The sequence below is a fragment of the Bos taurus genome, chromosome 24, assembly GCF_002263795.3.
Source record: "Bos taurus isolate L1 Dominette 01449 registration number 42190680 breed Hereford chromosome 24, ARS-UCD2.0, whole genome shotgun sequence".
NCBI lineage: Eukaryota > Metazoa > Chordata > Mammalia > Artiodactyla > Bovidae > Bos > Bos taurus.
Genome location: NC_037351.1, coordinates 44,483,696 through 44,500,484, shown reverse-complemented (window position 1 = coordinate 44,500,484; position 16,789 = coordinate 44,483,696). Strand labels below are relative to the sequence as shown.

The following is a 16,789-nucleotide window of genomic DNA, read 5'->3' as shown; positions in this document are numbered from 1 at the left end:
GAGCTCATGACATACTGAGAGACTCGGATTACCCAGGGCATTTATTTTTGGAAAGGCCTCTTCAAGTTGCCAGCAGGCTCAAGCATAATGGACTGGAAGAAGTTTTATTTGAACGAGAGTGTCTTCAGTGACACATTTTCCATGTATCATTTTTTGGCAAACATAAAAACAATTCCCAAACAACATACTGGTGAATTACTCAGAGTTGCTGAGGATTCCAATTCCATTTTTCCAATGACCTTCTTCTGGTTTCTAAATCTAAAATGAGTTTAGTAAGATGCTGTGCCCAGACCTGCGAGTGAGGACCACTGCCCCTGGGCCCCAGTGCTGCCACTGGAATGACCTGCTGGGCCTACTTTCCTCACCTGGTACAAAGAGTGTTTGCTTGGACAGGGCTGCAGGCAAAGAGGAGACACATGGGATGCAAAGGCTTAAAGAAATGCCAAACATTTCTTGAAAAAGTGCTTGGTTCCTTATGTATATACTTAATCAGTCCTACACCAGGTGAGGGGAGTGTTGCTCCCTCATTGTCTGCATGAGGGCTCCCCTGACAGCTCAGTTGGTAAAGAATCCACCTCCAGTGCAGAAGACCCCAGTTCAATTCCTGGGTCAGGAGGATCTGCTGGACAAGGGATAGGGTACCCACTTCTGTTTTCTTGGGCTTCCCTTGTGGCTCAGCTGGTAAAGAAATCTGCCTGCAATGCAGGAGACCTGGCTTTGATCCCTGGGTTGGGAAGATCCCCTGGAGAAGGGAAAGGCTACCCACCACTCCAGTATTCTGGCCTGGAGAATTCCATGGACTGTTTAATCCATGGGGTTGCAAAGCATTGGACATGACTGAGCGACTTTCACACACTCACACTGCATGTATGAAACAAAACAAGATGCAGAGAGGTTATCTAACCTGAACAAGGTCCCAACGCTAGCAAACGTGGAAGCTGAGATTCAGGCTCAGGTCTTGTACCTGTACTGCACCTGCCAAAACCCTTCTGGTGTACAGCCTTTCCTTCTACTTCTAAGTGTCCAGAGATGGGGTGCTAACAAGGCACATAGGGCTAAGGGCCTTCCAGTGCTGGGAAAGTCTTTCTAAATACACTGGAAACATGCCTCTGTCAACTAACTCCCATAGGTTCAGTTTTCCTTTGGGGAACATTTAGCTGAAATTCTAAATATCTTCTATAGGTAAAACAGAAATATATAAAAATGCCATCAGTACACAACACCAGTTACCTTATTGTTTTACATCTGTGGACAAGACAGCAAAGAATCAAGAGGGGATGGGGTTTTAGAGTCTTGGTGGATTCCTTTTATCACTTTGAGCAAACCATTTAATCTGCCTCTGTCTCTACTTTCTCTTCTGTAAAATGGATTTACCTACTTCATGTGTTTTTGGTGCTCTCTAGGTATAAGAAGGTATATAAAACAGCTGCACAAATACAAGCTGATTTTATTGTTTCATATGCGGTATATGGGCTTAGAGCATGACCCTATTCATCCCACAGGTGAAAGGAATGAAATGCCTTTTAAAAAGTTTCCTCTGGCCTTTGGGTGGGTGCTCCTGCACCTAGGAGAGATGTGTTACCATGTCGGCAGACATCCTGACTAGTGAATCTAGACTGATGTATATTTAAGGAAAGTGGAATCACTGAGATTGGTGCAAGGGTCTAGTTTCTTAACACTGGATTGTTTATGGCATTTAAAAAAAAAAAGGCTATTATAGAGAAAGATGGGAAAAGAGTATTTGCTGCAAGAGGATAGTTAATTTTCACAGCTGAGCTCCGTTAGCGCATCTGAGGCTGGCCCTGTCAGACACAGGATCACACCCCTCTGAGACTGACTTTGATGAATGCATCTTGATATACCCTGCTCATGGTGGAGGCTGTATCGCCAAGCCAGGGTTGCTCTGTGAGTCCACAAGTGAACAGACGACTCGCCCCACAAACAAGGAGATCCCTGAATACTTTCCAAGTCATGATGCTAAGGAGGCAGGATTGGCAGCTCCCTTACCATTGGTTGTAGAGCTGCTGATGCTGAATACACATGGCATGATTTGATGGCCTCATCTCCACTTACTGCTTCATACGCTATCTCATGATTTCTAAGGGTTGTTTCTGTCCCCAGGGATTTGCAGGAGACAAGTTCTGTCTCTTATCTGAGAGCCAGGAACGTTATCTGAACAGCTGCCACCTGCCGAAAAGCTGGTGTCAAACCAAATACACTAGCTAAAGTACCTCTTTTAGGGGAAACAAACACATGAACATGCTTACTTGTGTGTGCACAGACACACACTTCTGGAATGAACGATCTGTAAGGCATGAGCCCTGCCAGACTAAATGATATCCTATGGACCTGTCCTCTGTCCCCCACCTGATCTTCTGCTGCTTCCCATCAACAGCAGAACCTGCCCGATGCTGGTCTTGTGGGCCAGGGGGCCCTGGGCAGCAGCTAGGCTGGGAGGAGGAGGACGTGGGGAGTAGATGAGCCACTTACTTGGAAGCAGTGGCAGCTGCCTTTGAAAAGGAGAATCCTTTCTTCCCTAGGCAAAGGGGCCTGTATCATAGGCATGAAGAAGGAAGAGGCAGGTTAAAACAATACAGTGACATATTGGTAGCTTGTCACAAAGCAGAGGGGAGAGAATCGGCTTCCCATTCTCCTCCAGGCTCTGGCCTCAGATGACAGCTCAGCACAAGTGGAATCAAATCAGCCTTTAGCTTTCGCCTGCACCCCCAGCAGCCACAGATACAGCTTCCACTCCAGCTGTCAGTCAGGCCGAAGCACTCAGTAAATGCCCATGATTAGCGCCTTCCTCAATTGGGAGTGTAAATGGAGAATCACAGCTCACTTCTCAAAGTAGCTGGAGCCACACACCCATTAATTTATACGGAGCCAAATGTAAACAGAAAATGAATGTTCCTGTAGACTCTCCAAGTTTTATTTCCCCTGCTAAAAATGTTGGGAGGAGGAGGGATATCTTCCTCTCTTACCATCTCTTCCCAAATTTGAATTGATCTGTTTGACATCCAACCAAATGATTCTCAAAGGGAGACAATAAAAGCCCTGCACCCTCATTTGTCAGTATTTAAGGCTTAATGAACTCTTGGCACAGTCTCTCCTCCCAGAGCTTCTGTTTGTTATTACTGTTTAAGGTGATCTGTCCAACGCGCCGATGTGCCAAGAAGCTTTGCTCATAATCAGAAATATGTATTTATTTACTAGTTGGGTAATCTACAAAGAGATTTTCTGCAGATCGCCACATTCACAAGAACTGCCACACCCAGCTGTGCTCTTTGTATTTAAATCCCAGGCGTTCGCCAGTGATAGGGGCATTGGGTCCAGCCTGCCCAGGCAGCTCCCGCCTCCATCACATAGATAATCTCCCTCAGCTGTGGATAAGTCTGGACCAAGAAGAAGATGCTCAGAGCTCTAAGCTTTTAGGTGCAAAAGATTCTCTACAAACGCACATTCAGAGTAAACAAAACCCATCAGTCCCCTGTAAGAGTCCTACGCCTGATTGCACGAAACACATCATGATGGAATCTGCAATTGGCAAAGTAATTGGCGTTATTACAGCTGATGGGGAATTTCTGATGCTGCCCGAGCTCCCCTTTGAAATAATACTCAGCCATTTAATTTGTCCAGCTCTCGTTGAGCTGATTGCTCTTTTCTGCTGGAGTTTATCAAGAATGAAACGCGCTGTCTCTCCAGACGCCTGCAGGCTGAGATTTCACAGACAGTTCTTTTTTTCAACACTCTCTCCACTTCTCTCATGACCCCATGCCTTAGTCACCTTTCACAGGATGCCAATAATGCAATAGATTGGAAATGGGTAAATCAAAACCGATTTAATTCAAAGCTGTGTATTTCCAGTCCCAATTCCAGAGGTATTCGAATGCTCTTGCTACACCATAAAAACGGTGAAAGGCTTGCAAACCTCCAAAGATATGGTTGTTCTAAAAAAGGCTCACAAAACTCATTAGCTCCAAAAATAAGTAATAGAAGACATCTTTATTATAACCACAAGGCCAGAAGCACTAAAGAAGTATCAGAATTTGGATACATGCACTTTTGTTTAGGGGATCTATTTTTACTGCTGATAGACATGTATCCCTAGAATGGGTTCTACAAATACTCATTGAGCATCTACTTTTTTGTAGAAGCACAGATTCTTCTTTTCTTTACACAATGGTCATCTGAAACCCCATTCTCCACTTTGGCATTTCTGTTCCTAACCAGATGAAGGGTAAGAAAGCCAAATTTAGCCAGCTGTGTTTTCTCACAGTATAGACAAGGCTAGCATCTGGGCACAGACCTCACATTCCCATCAGCAAGCTACTTGCCCTGTCAGCATGTTGGCAATGAACTGCTTACTGGAGACAAGAGTCCTGCAGCCAGGAGGGCTCCCTTCTGCAGATGCCACTTCCATCTGATGGCCCACGGAATCCAGAACCCATATGTTCCTTGAATCAGCCCTAATCTCATTTTTAATACAGAAACAACTGAATTTATGGGTATGAAAGTCATCATATAAAATCCCCCTGAAGTCCCCAGTTCCTAAAACAGCCTCTCTGAACAGCACTCACTCAAATGCCCTTTGGTACAATTTCTCACTGATTTTTTTTGGGAAATAAATCATCGTGCCTATGATTCTTTTACAGGGTTGGAGCTGAAGTAGATGTCCAGAACTATGCCGAGGATCATTGGACCCAAGGGAGTTGGTTCAGATGAGGCAATGCTCTGGTGATTGAAAAAGCTCTTGATACATTTCTTTAAAGTCATTTGAGCACTTTCTAGATAGTCTTCCTCCAGGGGAAAGTGCCACAGGTAGTAATAGAAGGAAGTAAGCAATGAACACGCTTCTTTCTGGGTATTCCCATGTCCCTGTCAAACAGTTCCTATCTATCTTTTATCTATCCCATCCATCCTGTCCTCCTTTCTCTTGTAGGGTCATTCTCACAGGGCAAGGCTGTCTGCCACTGCTCATTTTGATTGGCAAGTGTCATAAACTAGCAAAAATACCAGGCAAGATCTAGATTTTTTGTTTGTTTTTTTAGGTTGTTTTCTTCTTTGGTAATCCCAAAGAACTGTGGTGCTGGAAAAAACTCTTGAGAGTCCCTTGGACAGCAAGGAGATCCAACCAGTCTACCCTGAAGGAAATCAACTCTGACTATTCATTGGAAGGACTGGTGCTAAAGCTGAAGCCCCAATACTTTGGACGCCTGATACAAAGAGCCGAACCACTGGAAAAGACCCTGATGCTAGGAAACATTGAGGGCAAGAGGAGAAGGGGGTGACAGAAGATGAGATGGTTGGATGGCATCACTGACTCAATGGTCATGAGGTTGAGCAAACTCAGAGAGATAGTGAAGGACAGGGAAGCCTGGCATGCTACAGTTCATGGAGTTGCAAAGAGTTGGACTCGACTTAGCAACTGAACAACAATCCCAAATTCTAGTAATATTGTCTTGGGAGGCTGCAATTTGTGCTCTAAAGTCAGTTTCAGTGGTCCAGGTTCAATTTCAATATGTAACTTATAAGAATAATAAAACAACAGTACACATGGTGTGTGTGCTGGGTGGAGTGCTTAGCAGATACCACTGTTATTTGGACTATCTATTCAATCCTCCTCAAAATCCCACAGAACAGGTATCCTTCTTTCATTAAAACAGAATCTGAGCCACATAAAAACAGGGGCCACACAGCTAATACCGGGCAGACCTGCAAGTTTAACTACTAAATGATAAAGTAATGGAAAATATTCTCCCTGCTAGTTACTGGAAACAGAAGGGTGAGAGATGCATGCCATATTTCTAAATATGCATCAGTTTTACTATTTATAGTAATAAAGACTACAACAACATCACTTAAAAGTTTTTCTGTCCCATGAATCATTGGACAGAATCAATCCGTTAGGACAACCTGTTGGCAACATGGGTCTGCTAGAAGCTCTGATAAACACACTTTTGGGAAAGTGGGTGATGCAAAAGGAAGATCATTTGCAGACCTGAAGAAGAAGGAGGGCGCGGTCATTATCAGGGAAATAGAAGAAAGCGGTGGCTGTCTGTAGACTTGACGCAGCCTCGAACACAAGGAGACAGGTGGCTGGAAGATGCCTATTGAGTCTGCAAGCTGTTCCACTATGAGAGGCCCCTCTCCTATGGGGGTGTCCTGATACCTCTCAATTGACCCCTTCTGTCTGGTACAAGACAGTCAGAAAGAGGTTGGGTTGATAGGTAGAAGGACAAGAGGGTTGAAATGTGAGCCCGACAGTAGTACTGGAAAGAACTTCAGTGAGTTTGCTTATCTGAGAGGTGGGGCTTCTGCCTCAGGTTTAGAACTATCCTGCTAAACAGATTTTGAAGAAAACATCTCCTTTCAAGTCCTAAAGGTGGTCTCTGAATGTACATTTTCTCCATGAGTCATTCCTAGCCCTAAAAATGTATAGAACAAAGTTACATATCACATTAAAATTTAGACAGAGAAATCTGTAACTCAATCCACTAATAAACACAGATATTTGAGATAGGTCAAAAAATTAATGACCTCATACCTCAAATGATCAGAATTTCAGGATTTTTAAGAAGCTCAAATTGAAGCCACTTTACCAAAAGAATTGAAGAGAAAAACAAAAATAGAAAACTAGAAACATGAAGTCAGCGGAAGAAGCCAGTGTAATTAAATGTTTTGAGTCTCAAGGGATCATAGAAATCATCTAACTCTACATCCTTGCTGCTAAGCATTTTGGTTTGTTTTTGTTTTTCTTTCAGATGAAAATTATTGTTGAAAGAAAAGAGAATCATATTCAAAGTTAATCATCACTGATTGGCCTCATTTTTTTTATACTTCTATTCTGAAATTTGATTTTTTGATCATATCAGATTTGATCAAAATCAGATTTTAAGGCTAAATCATATTTCAATATTTTGTGGGGATAACTTACATTGACTGCTTTGACAAATGTAGAAAAAAAATTTCTACATATGAGGAAGCCCCTCTCCTCCCAACACCCACCTGCCAACCAGCAATTTTTCCAAGTGTGAACTTCTGCATATTAGGTCTGTTTTAAGCTGGACCCACCTGCACTTGGCCTTCAGGTGTTCAAAATATCTTGGGAGAAATAAAATATTCACAAACTCTAAAGATATTTAGAAATTATTAAGACTTCAGAATATTCCACTGAAATGCCAGACACTCTGGAAACACCTGGGGGACTTCTTTCATCAGGACTATATACCAATATTGTCTTTTTTTTTTCCTTAATCTACTATAAACACTCTCAAGGCAGACAGTGTAAAAAAGATATACCTGTACGAAGTGATTGATCTCATGAAAGAAAATAATAATGTCAGTTTGAGTTTTAGTACAAAGTGTGTGTATGCATGTGAACAAATGTTTTTTTTTAAAATGCTCTACTACTGTCATAGATGTGACAATACTGGTGTAAGGTAAGAAAAACAAAGTGGGTTGCCTTAGGAATTGTGGGAAAAGATTTATGTTCTATGTGGGTATCCAACAAGTAGCCAGAAAAAACACCTTTACACATAGAGCCATTTTTGGAGGGGGAACATTATTCACAATACAAAACAGTCACATGAGCCCACCAGTTCAGTTCAGTCACTCAGTCAAGTCCGACTCTTGGTGACCCCATGGACTGTAGCACACCAGGCTTCCCTGTCCATCACCAACTCCTGGAGCTTACTCAAACTCATGTCCATTGCATCAGTGATGACATGCAACCATCTCATCCTCTGTTGTCTCCTTCTCACCCACCTTCAATCTTTCCCAGTATCAGGGTCTTTTCAAATGAGTCAGTTCTTCACATCAGGTGACCAAAGTATTGGAGTTTCAGCAACAGTCCTTCCAATGAATATTCAGGACTGATTTCCTTTAGAATGGACTGGTTGGATATCCTTATTGTCCAAGGGACTCTCAAGAGTCTTCTCCAACGTCACAGTTCAAAACCATCAATTCTTTGGTGCTCAGCTTTCTTTTTAGTCCAACTCTCACATGCATACGTGACTACTGGAAAAAACCATAGCTTTGACTAAATGGACACTTGTTGGCAAAGTAATGTCTATGCTTTTTAATAAGCTGTCTAGGTTGGTCATTGCTTTTCCTACAAGGAGCAAGCGTCTTTTAATTTCATGGCTGCAGTCACCATCTGCAGTGGTTTTGAAGTCCAAAAAAATAAAGTCTGTCACTGTTTCCACTGTTTCCCCATCTATTTGCCATGAAGTAATGGGAATGGATGCCATGATCTTAGTTTTCTGAATGTTGAGTTTTAAGCCACCTTTTTCACTCTCCTCTTTCACTTTCATCAAGAGGCTCTTTAGTTCTTCTCTTACTGTCATAAAAGGTGGTGTCATCTGCATATCTGAGGTTACTGATATTTCTCCCGGCAATCTTGATTCCAGCATGTGCTTCATCCAGCCCAGCATTTCTTATGATGTACTTTGCATATAAGTTAAATAAGCAGGGTGACAATATACAGCCTTGATGTACTCCTTTCTCGATTTGGAACCAGTCTGTTGTTCCATGTCCAGTTCTAACTGTTGCTTCTTGACCTGCATACAGATTTCTCAGGACACAGGTCAGGTGGCCTGGTATTCCCATCTCTTTCAGAATTTTCCAGTTTGTTGTGATCCACACAGTCAAAGTCTTTGGCATTGTCCATAAATAAACAGAAGTAGATGTTTCTCTGGAACTCTCTGGCTTTTTCAATGATCCAACGGATGTTGGCAATTTGATCTCCATAAGTAAGCTCATACCTTTTTCTCAAGGCCTTTCTTCAAGCTTGCCCTCTGCCACTTGCCATGAATCTTTGTTCTTTGATTCAGTATGATTCAGAGCATGGACTGCAGACTAGTGCTGGCCTGTCAAGTGTTATTTTACCACCTGAATAGCCAGTGGTAGGCACAGGGGTAGCCTTTTCAGAATACCTGCTTAGCAATATATCCTCTGCCTGGACCCCAGTTTCCTCCTCAGTGAAAGTGGAAGTGTAAGCCATCTGATAAAAGGCTGTTGTGGACTTAGATACCAGGGCCAAGTGAAGCACATTACACATTCCTAACACAAGGTAGAAACTATTTGAATATGGGGCCCTTTACTTTCTCTCCTCTTTAAGACTTCCTCCAAGACTCAGTCTTTATCTAGAAAATGAGGAGGCTAATTTAGATTCTGGGGAGCTTCTGAAAAGACTTGGTGCTTCTGAACTCCACCCAGATTACACCCAGATTAACTCAATGGGGTGAGACCTGGGCTTTGCTAGTTTTTATAAGCTCCCTCAATAATCCCATCTATGGTCAAAGTTGAGAACCACTACTCTTAGTGTTCCGTCTTGACTTTTCAATTCTGAAATGGAAGGAAGGAGGAGTTTGTAAGCACTGGTAGAAGAACTTCTTTATACCCTGTTTTGCTTCAGGTTGGTTCTTCCCAAAATGGCAAAGTAGATGCGATGTGGCGAATTCAAAACAAGCCGCTGCTTTTCCTCACTGCTGTGTGTCTTAGGTGGGAGACTCCACTGCCTACCTCTGTCTCACCGTGGTTTCCTCTGAAGAAGGGACAACAACTGCCATAACTCTCCATCTGGGAGCTGGGGAAGGGAAGGGATGAGAACAGCAGAAATGCTTTGCCAAGACGAAAGGATTCAAAATGCTCCACAACAATTCCCTGTCTTACTCTGAGATAGATGAATTATTTTTCCTTGAATAGGCTGAGATAAAAAGAACACAATATGGAATACAAAAGTGAAGCTGTGGCTGCTTGTCCTGATTTCATCAGTGATCAGTTTGGGTTTGAGTTATCTTAACAATGGTGATACGCTCTAACTCAAGGTGTCACAGCGTAAGAGGTGAGGAATACAAGTGTCCGTGCCAGACCACCTGGGTTCAAATCCTAATTCTGCCACTTATGGGCTTTGTGACCTTAGCAATTGTGCGATTACTTTTGAAATGAAAATAATATTATTACTGATTTCACAAAGGTTTGTAAGGATTAACTGATGAATAAATGTGAAGTTCAAAGAACACTTTCTGGCATACGGTTCACTTTTAGTAAGTCTTTGGCATAGGTACACTCAGCCAAAGGCCATGTGGACATGTAGCAACACCAGCTCCTGCTGAGGTCAACAGTGGCTGGGTACTCTGGAAAATCCCGAGCTTCCTTTTCCATCTTTACGACTGTTGACTCTCAGCCTGTAGGCAGCCGGTGTCCATGGGAGCAGAGTCTGACAATGCTGATTCTGTTCTGAAGGACACTATCCACCCTTGAAGAACAAGCAACCTGGGAACTCAGGGATTTCACATTCAAAAGAAAGGAGCCATCAGAAGCCTCTGACTCTCTAACCTGCTCTGCTGCTTTTTAGTGGAGGAGCAGCCACTTGAAATAATCAGAAACACAGACCATCACTGAGTCATAGGTTACTGTCAGGGCCCTTCTCCGCATCACCATGCCTTTTCTGGTGGGACATGTGAACAGCTAGAATTCCTTTCTGTTCAGAAACTCCATGGTCACACCTTCCTAAAAACTAGCTTCTCCTCACAAAATGTTTGGAGTCCTTGCATTGAAAAATTCTGGGTTAGGACTCATAGAGCCCAAGATATTTTGCAGATGGTTATATCCCCTGATGTCTGTAAGTAGAACTGATTGTGGGGCCTGAGGAAAATGGAGTAAGGGTTTGTTTAGGGATGACAAAGTCCTCCTCCTTTGAACATTGGGAGATAATCACACTTAATCCAGGAATGAACACTGAAACTTCTTAACCTGTACCTCCTTTGGGTTTCAGTTCAGTTCAGCTGCTCAGTGGTGTTCGACTCTTTGTGACCCCATGAATTGCAGCACGCCAGGCCTCCCTGTCCATCACCAACTCCTAGAGTTCACTCTGTAAACCTTTGGGTTTACAGTCCCCTTATTTGTCCAGTCAGCCAAGTAGCTACCAGGTCCATTGATTCTGCCCCTATACTTTATCTGGCATTTCTTCCCTCAGGAACATGTCCCACTGACCCCAGCCCAGCTTCATTCGCTACTACGTCTCATATGGACCAACGGCCCAGGCTTATTACTGGCTCAATCCCGTCTTCATTTCATCACATCTACTAACGATGGTACAACCTTCTTGCATCACAGTTGTGGTTCTTCCCCATACTCAAGCCTTCAGTGGCTCCACTGTCCTCAGACAGATGTCAAAATCTAAAATCTGGATTCTGATTCAAACAAATCAACTGTAAAATCCATGTTAAGATAATCAGAGAAAGCTGAACATGCACTGGGCATTAGAAAATACTATGGAATTATTGTTACTTTTATAGGTAAGAATATCATAATACTTTTATAATATATTAAAAATAATATTTTATAGGTAATAACATAAAACAATAACATCATGGCATTGTGATAATATATTTTAAAGGCCTTATTTGTTAGAAAAGCTTATTGAATTATTTATGAGTAAAATAACCTGATGACTGGGATTTTTAAAAAATGGTTTCCCCAGATTTAAAATTAAAAATACATATATATCTGGGAGTATAGCTGAAATAAGATTGGCAAATGGTAATGATTACAGAAGCTGGCCCAGGGGTGTGTGGGGAACTGATCACATCAACTCGGGAAAACTGACTGTCAAAGACTTTGCAAACAGGTTATTAAACCATTGACAGCTTAAAATTGTTCACTGGGGGGATATTTACACCACAGAAATCAGCCCATGCTCCAAATCAAGGCTTTTGTAACAACATATTATTAAAGTTGAATAATAGATAATAAACATTAGATAATAAATGGAGGATTATTAAACTAGTGTGCCTATTTTTCTGGACTTTGGAGACCTTGTGCAATTTGGTCCCAACCTAATTTGCAGCTATATCCTCACCATATTCTGTCTAAACCAGAGCAGTTAAAGCACTCTGTCTCCATAACACACCCAAGAATCTCCACCCTTGGTTTGGTCTTCATCCAGGCTTCCCCTGCCCTGGAGTAAGTTCACTGCCTCACTTCCTTCTCACCTATCTCGGCCCACGTACCTAGAAGACGTTTTTGCTTGCTCACATAGATACAATTTCTCCTTCATCTGAATTCTTAAATTATTTAACCTAAGGAGAAGGGGACGACAGAGGATGAGATGGTTGGATGGCGTCACCGACATGATAGACATGAGTTTGAGTAGGCTCCGGGAGTTGGTGATGGACGGGGAAGCCTGGCGTGCTGCAGTCCATGGGGTCGCAAAGAGTCAGACATGACTGAGCGACTGAACTGAACTGAAACTTCTCTGCCTGGGGGAGGGCATGGCAACCCATTCCAGTATTTTTGCCTGGAGAATCCCCACGGACAGAGGAACCTGGTGGGCTACAGTTCATGTGGTTGTAAAGAGTTGGACACAACTGAGCGACTAAGCACACACTTCTCTAACGAAAGGAAAAGTTGAATTTGCTATATGTGGCAGCCACCATGCTAGGTTACTTTCACAGTATTGTCTCATTTGATCCTCACAACAATCTGTGGGATAAGCAGCACAGCTTTTTTGCTCAATAAGGAAAATGAGGATTAAAGCTATTAGGCAACTTCCCCAGGTTCACAAAGCTAATAGTGGTAGAATATTCCAGAACTGCCAAATTCTGGGGGAGAGTCTGTGCAGCACATAGCTCTCCATGGGCACCTTTGAATGAAATGGCAGCTCAATGACTGAAAGTCCTGTTTTCTCTGAACTGAAAAATGTTTTCCCATGTGTTTGGAGTGACTCTTCTTACCTTTCACTGCAAATGTCCTCTTGGCCATAACAGCAATAGCCATTTAAAAAATTTCTTTAAAATAGCTACCCTTATATAACAGCTATTACACTTGCCTCCCAAAATCCTGTCATTGAGGCATACTTGAAGTAAAATCCAATTTTTCCTATAAGAAGCCTCCTCTCTCCTCTGAGACAGTGGGGCGTTTATGAAGCAGGTGAGAACCAAGTCCTTTAGTCGGTGCTCTCTTTTGGGGTATGGATCTTCTCAAGGTTGCTTTCCAGCACGGCAGATGGACAGATGACACTTGCATCTGAGCTTGGGCCCCAGGCTATAGTTGTTTCTTCCTAACACCCCCACCAGGGCCCTTGTAAGCATGTGCTTAAATGCCCATGGGCATATACACAGACACTTTACTACAAAATTTAAACAACCGTCAGATGCCTGTAGGAGAGGCAAAGAACTAACTGCAAAGAAGCTGTGGCTGCTATTTGTATCCTAGATGAGAGCAGAGGATCTCGCATTTGCCTTGGATTGCTCCTGGAGAGCTCAGCCTGCAAAAGGAATGGAATGTCTAGCAAGAGGGGCGTGGTGAATAAATGATGGTACTAGCAAGAAGACAAAAATAGCTAGCTGCTAGAAGATTTTCCAGTGACATGAAAAGCAGGCAAACAAACAAAAAAGGTTAAAAGGCATATAAAATATGAGTGTCAATTTTTTTTAAAAAATCCCATAGATGTGTACGTTTTTGCACAATAATTATGGTAAGACTATACCCCAGAATGTCATTATAAGTATTTCTGGGGTGGAAAGAGATTTTCAAAATTTTCGAAATATTTTCCAAATTTCTTCTTTTTAGTTACTTTTTACAGTTAGCATCCATCACCACACAGAATTACAAATTTTTTCTTGTGATGAGAGCTTTCAAGACTCACTCTTTTAATAACTTTCAAATATAACTATAGTCACCGTGGAGTACATTACATCCCCAGGACTTATTTATTTTATAATTAGAAGACTGTACTTTTTTTTACCACCTTCACATATTCTGGAGTTTTTACAGTGAACAAACTTATAGCTCTTAACTCAGAGGAAAAAAAGAGTAAAAATAAAATGAAGAAGTCATATGACTGTGGGGCTTCTACTAAGCTTCTACTGCTTTTAATCCTTTCAAGAATGGAGAGAGATGGTCTGGGAAAGGTAGATGAGGGTCCTCATTTCTAGTCATCCAAGGATAAGAAGAGGGGGCTCAAATATGTTCATTCCTTCAAAGGCAGGAAGAACAAGGTGTTGGAAAATGAAAGATGTGTTTGCAGGGGACCAAATATTAAGAGAAGAGTCTGGGTGACATAGGTGTGAATTTCAGGAGGCTTTCCATCTGTGTTTTTTTCAACCTACTGAGACTAGTAACCTCCGGTAAGGCAGTTCTTCCTGCTCACCCAGCACAGAAGCCAAGCTCACCGACCCAGGAAGAACTCTCAGCCCTAGTGCACAGGCTGTAAAATCTCAGCATCAGGCTCTACCTTCAAAGTAATGTGTTTATTTCCAGGAATGAACATGGTGCCTTTACAAGCCAATAATCACAGGGAGAAAGGCTGACAGTGACTTCCTGACCCTCCTCTTCTTTATCTGGATGAAGAAAAGAAGGAGAGAGACAGGAGACAGGAGAGGTCAGACTCGTACACTCATTGCTCTCCACACCTTCAAACTGGAGGGGCAGCAAGGATGAGAGAGAAAATCATGACTATTTTCCCTAAGAGGCTGCAGCAGGAAATGCTTCAAGGAAGGAAAAAAAAGACAAAAACTTTTCCATGCAAGTGGTGAATGTGGACCACGTGAACGCCAACAGGCCCACTGACAATGAGCCCAGGGAGGGGTCCTCAGTGAATTGCCTCCTGAAAGTCAGTGACAGTTCCTGGGAAGGAACACACCCATGAATGACTGGACATCAGGATGCCTGGGGATCAGTTTCACCTGAAACCCAGAGAGAAGGGAAAACAATAACAGAAGTCAATGAACTGGTGCACAGCCCCGAACGTGTGGGCAATGTCCTGTTTCTCTCTGGAAAAGCACCCAAGAGGGTGGTGTTGACGTGAGACACATCCGGGCCTTTTTGATTTAGGAACAACACTGAAGAACTGACTTTGATCTGGGCACTACACTCTGGCCACAAGATTCCCAGGGCCTCCTGGCCTCAGGAACATGCATCCTGAGGAGTGAAAAATACACATTTATATTCCAGCCGCGGGGGAATGACACACAAATGGAATAATGTGGAAAGGTCAGACGGAACCAAGGGAGTGAGCCATCTGCACCAGTCACCGCAGTGTAACCGGCAGGGAGCAGGGGAGCTGCGTTTCCAGGATCATGGCCTCAAGTGTTATGGGCAGACCCCCAATATATCTAACAATAGTTCATTTTAAATCAAATATCTTTAGAACTGTGGGCTCAACAAACAGAGAATATCATCAACTCAGAAATAATGCCAAAACCACACACACACCCATACACACACACACCCATACACACGCACACCTTCCATAAAGTCAGTCTCCACTATGTATCCTTTTCAAGCCACAAAGCAACACAGTACAAAGCCTCTATAAATTCCAAATAAAAACAAATCTTTGGCCGGGCTGCCACTGTGTGTGAGTATAGGTGTGGAGGTGGGTGGGACATGAATCGATTTTCTTTTATTTTTGTTTTACATTCTCTGAGCTCACCTGAAAGCTTGTGTGCATTATGTGAATAACTACTTGAATAAATTATCATTTTTCAATATTGTCAAAAGGCTTCCTGACTATTTTTAAAACCTCACTGCGTCCTGACAGAAGGATTAACAAGCTGTGATCAAAACACCCCAAACTGTACATGGATTTATCTTTGACTCTCAGCTGTGGGGCCCTGGAATTTGTTCACTGTCTCCCTCAAGCCTCTTACTCTACTTCCGATCTGGTCCCCAGTGCTCTCAGTGGTCTGAGGCCTCTTCTCCCCATGTCTTGGGGTCTCAGTTTCCTCCAGCAGTAAAAGGGGACCCACAGGATACGCTCCACATGGGGGAAGTGTAGTAAGGGTACAGTGAGCTCTTGGCTATAAAACATGTTTAAAGAAGAAAACATCCTCAAGTTTATGGAATTCTTGTATTAGAAAGTACCTGCTTTGCCTTTGGGAGTCCCTGCAGAGGTGCGGCAGGTGGGGTCTTGGGCAGCACTGAGTTGTGACAGGAAGTTTCCCACTCAAAGGGGAACAGAGGCAGGGGTGAGATATCTCATTTCTTGCTCTTGGATTTATCTGTCTTTGCATACACATTCTATCTACACTGGGATCCATGTGGAACACAAGGACTGTGTGTGTCTGGTATGCATTTGTGTGTGTGTGGCGGGGGTGGGGGGTGGGTTATGCATTTGTGTGGAGACAGTAAGCTTCCTTTCAAAGACAGGCAAGGTGATTTTCCATCTTCAAGGCTGCCAGGGAGGTCCCAAGAGAGACTTTGCCTGTGCCTCTTGTCGCTTGCTCGTAGTGACCTCCAAAAAGCATTCTGGCCAGAGATAATAATGGCCCATTTTCTACCCAAGATCAGCAAAACTCAACCATCTGCCTCTGCGGAGTCTGAGATTACCTGGCCCCCAGACTGTGGCTACAAGGCATTCTCTCACAAAGATTTCACAAATAGGAGTACCCAGTACCAAAGAGAAGAAATGCAGGAGAAAATCCCACCTTCTACATTCTTGGTTTAACCCTTTCCTATGCTGAATCACCACACATTCCAAGCAGCTTGGTCTACTCTCTTTCACACTATAAAATATTAAGGAAGCAGAAAGAGGTGGTTTTGTTTGTGATGAGTTGAGAGGAGCCAGTGGGAGATGACAAACTACCACGTCACTGTCAAGGCTGGTTCCCTGAGTCAGAGACACTGGAAATCCAAGGTGGGGGTTTGTGCCCTGGTGCCAACTTTGTTTTCTCACAACCAAAATTCATAAAAGGATCAGTGGAACTTACTTGTGGCTGAAATCCTTTGAGGTCGCTGGCTGCAAGGTCACTGGCTGTGAGGAGCTGGAAAAGAACAAAGA

General features: G+C 43.0%; 1 protein-coding gene across 4 annotated transcripts in view; it reads right to left on the bottom strand.

The window, feature by feature from the left end:
• SETBP1 (SET binding protein 1) overlaps positions 1-16,789 on the bottom strand; it is a 409,029-nt gene that overhangs the window by 185,623 nt on the left and 206,617 nt on the right. For all 4 annotated transcript variants that reach the window (XM_059881067.1, XM_024984548.2, XM_024984552.2 and 1 more), the window contains exon 3: positions 16,719-16,772. In XM_059881067.1, coding sequence (XP_059737050.1) covers positions 16,719-16,772 — 54 coding nt within the window. The remainder of the gene's footprint in view (positions 1-16,718; positions 16,773-16,789) is intronic.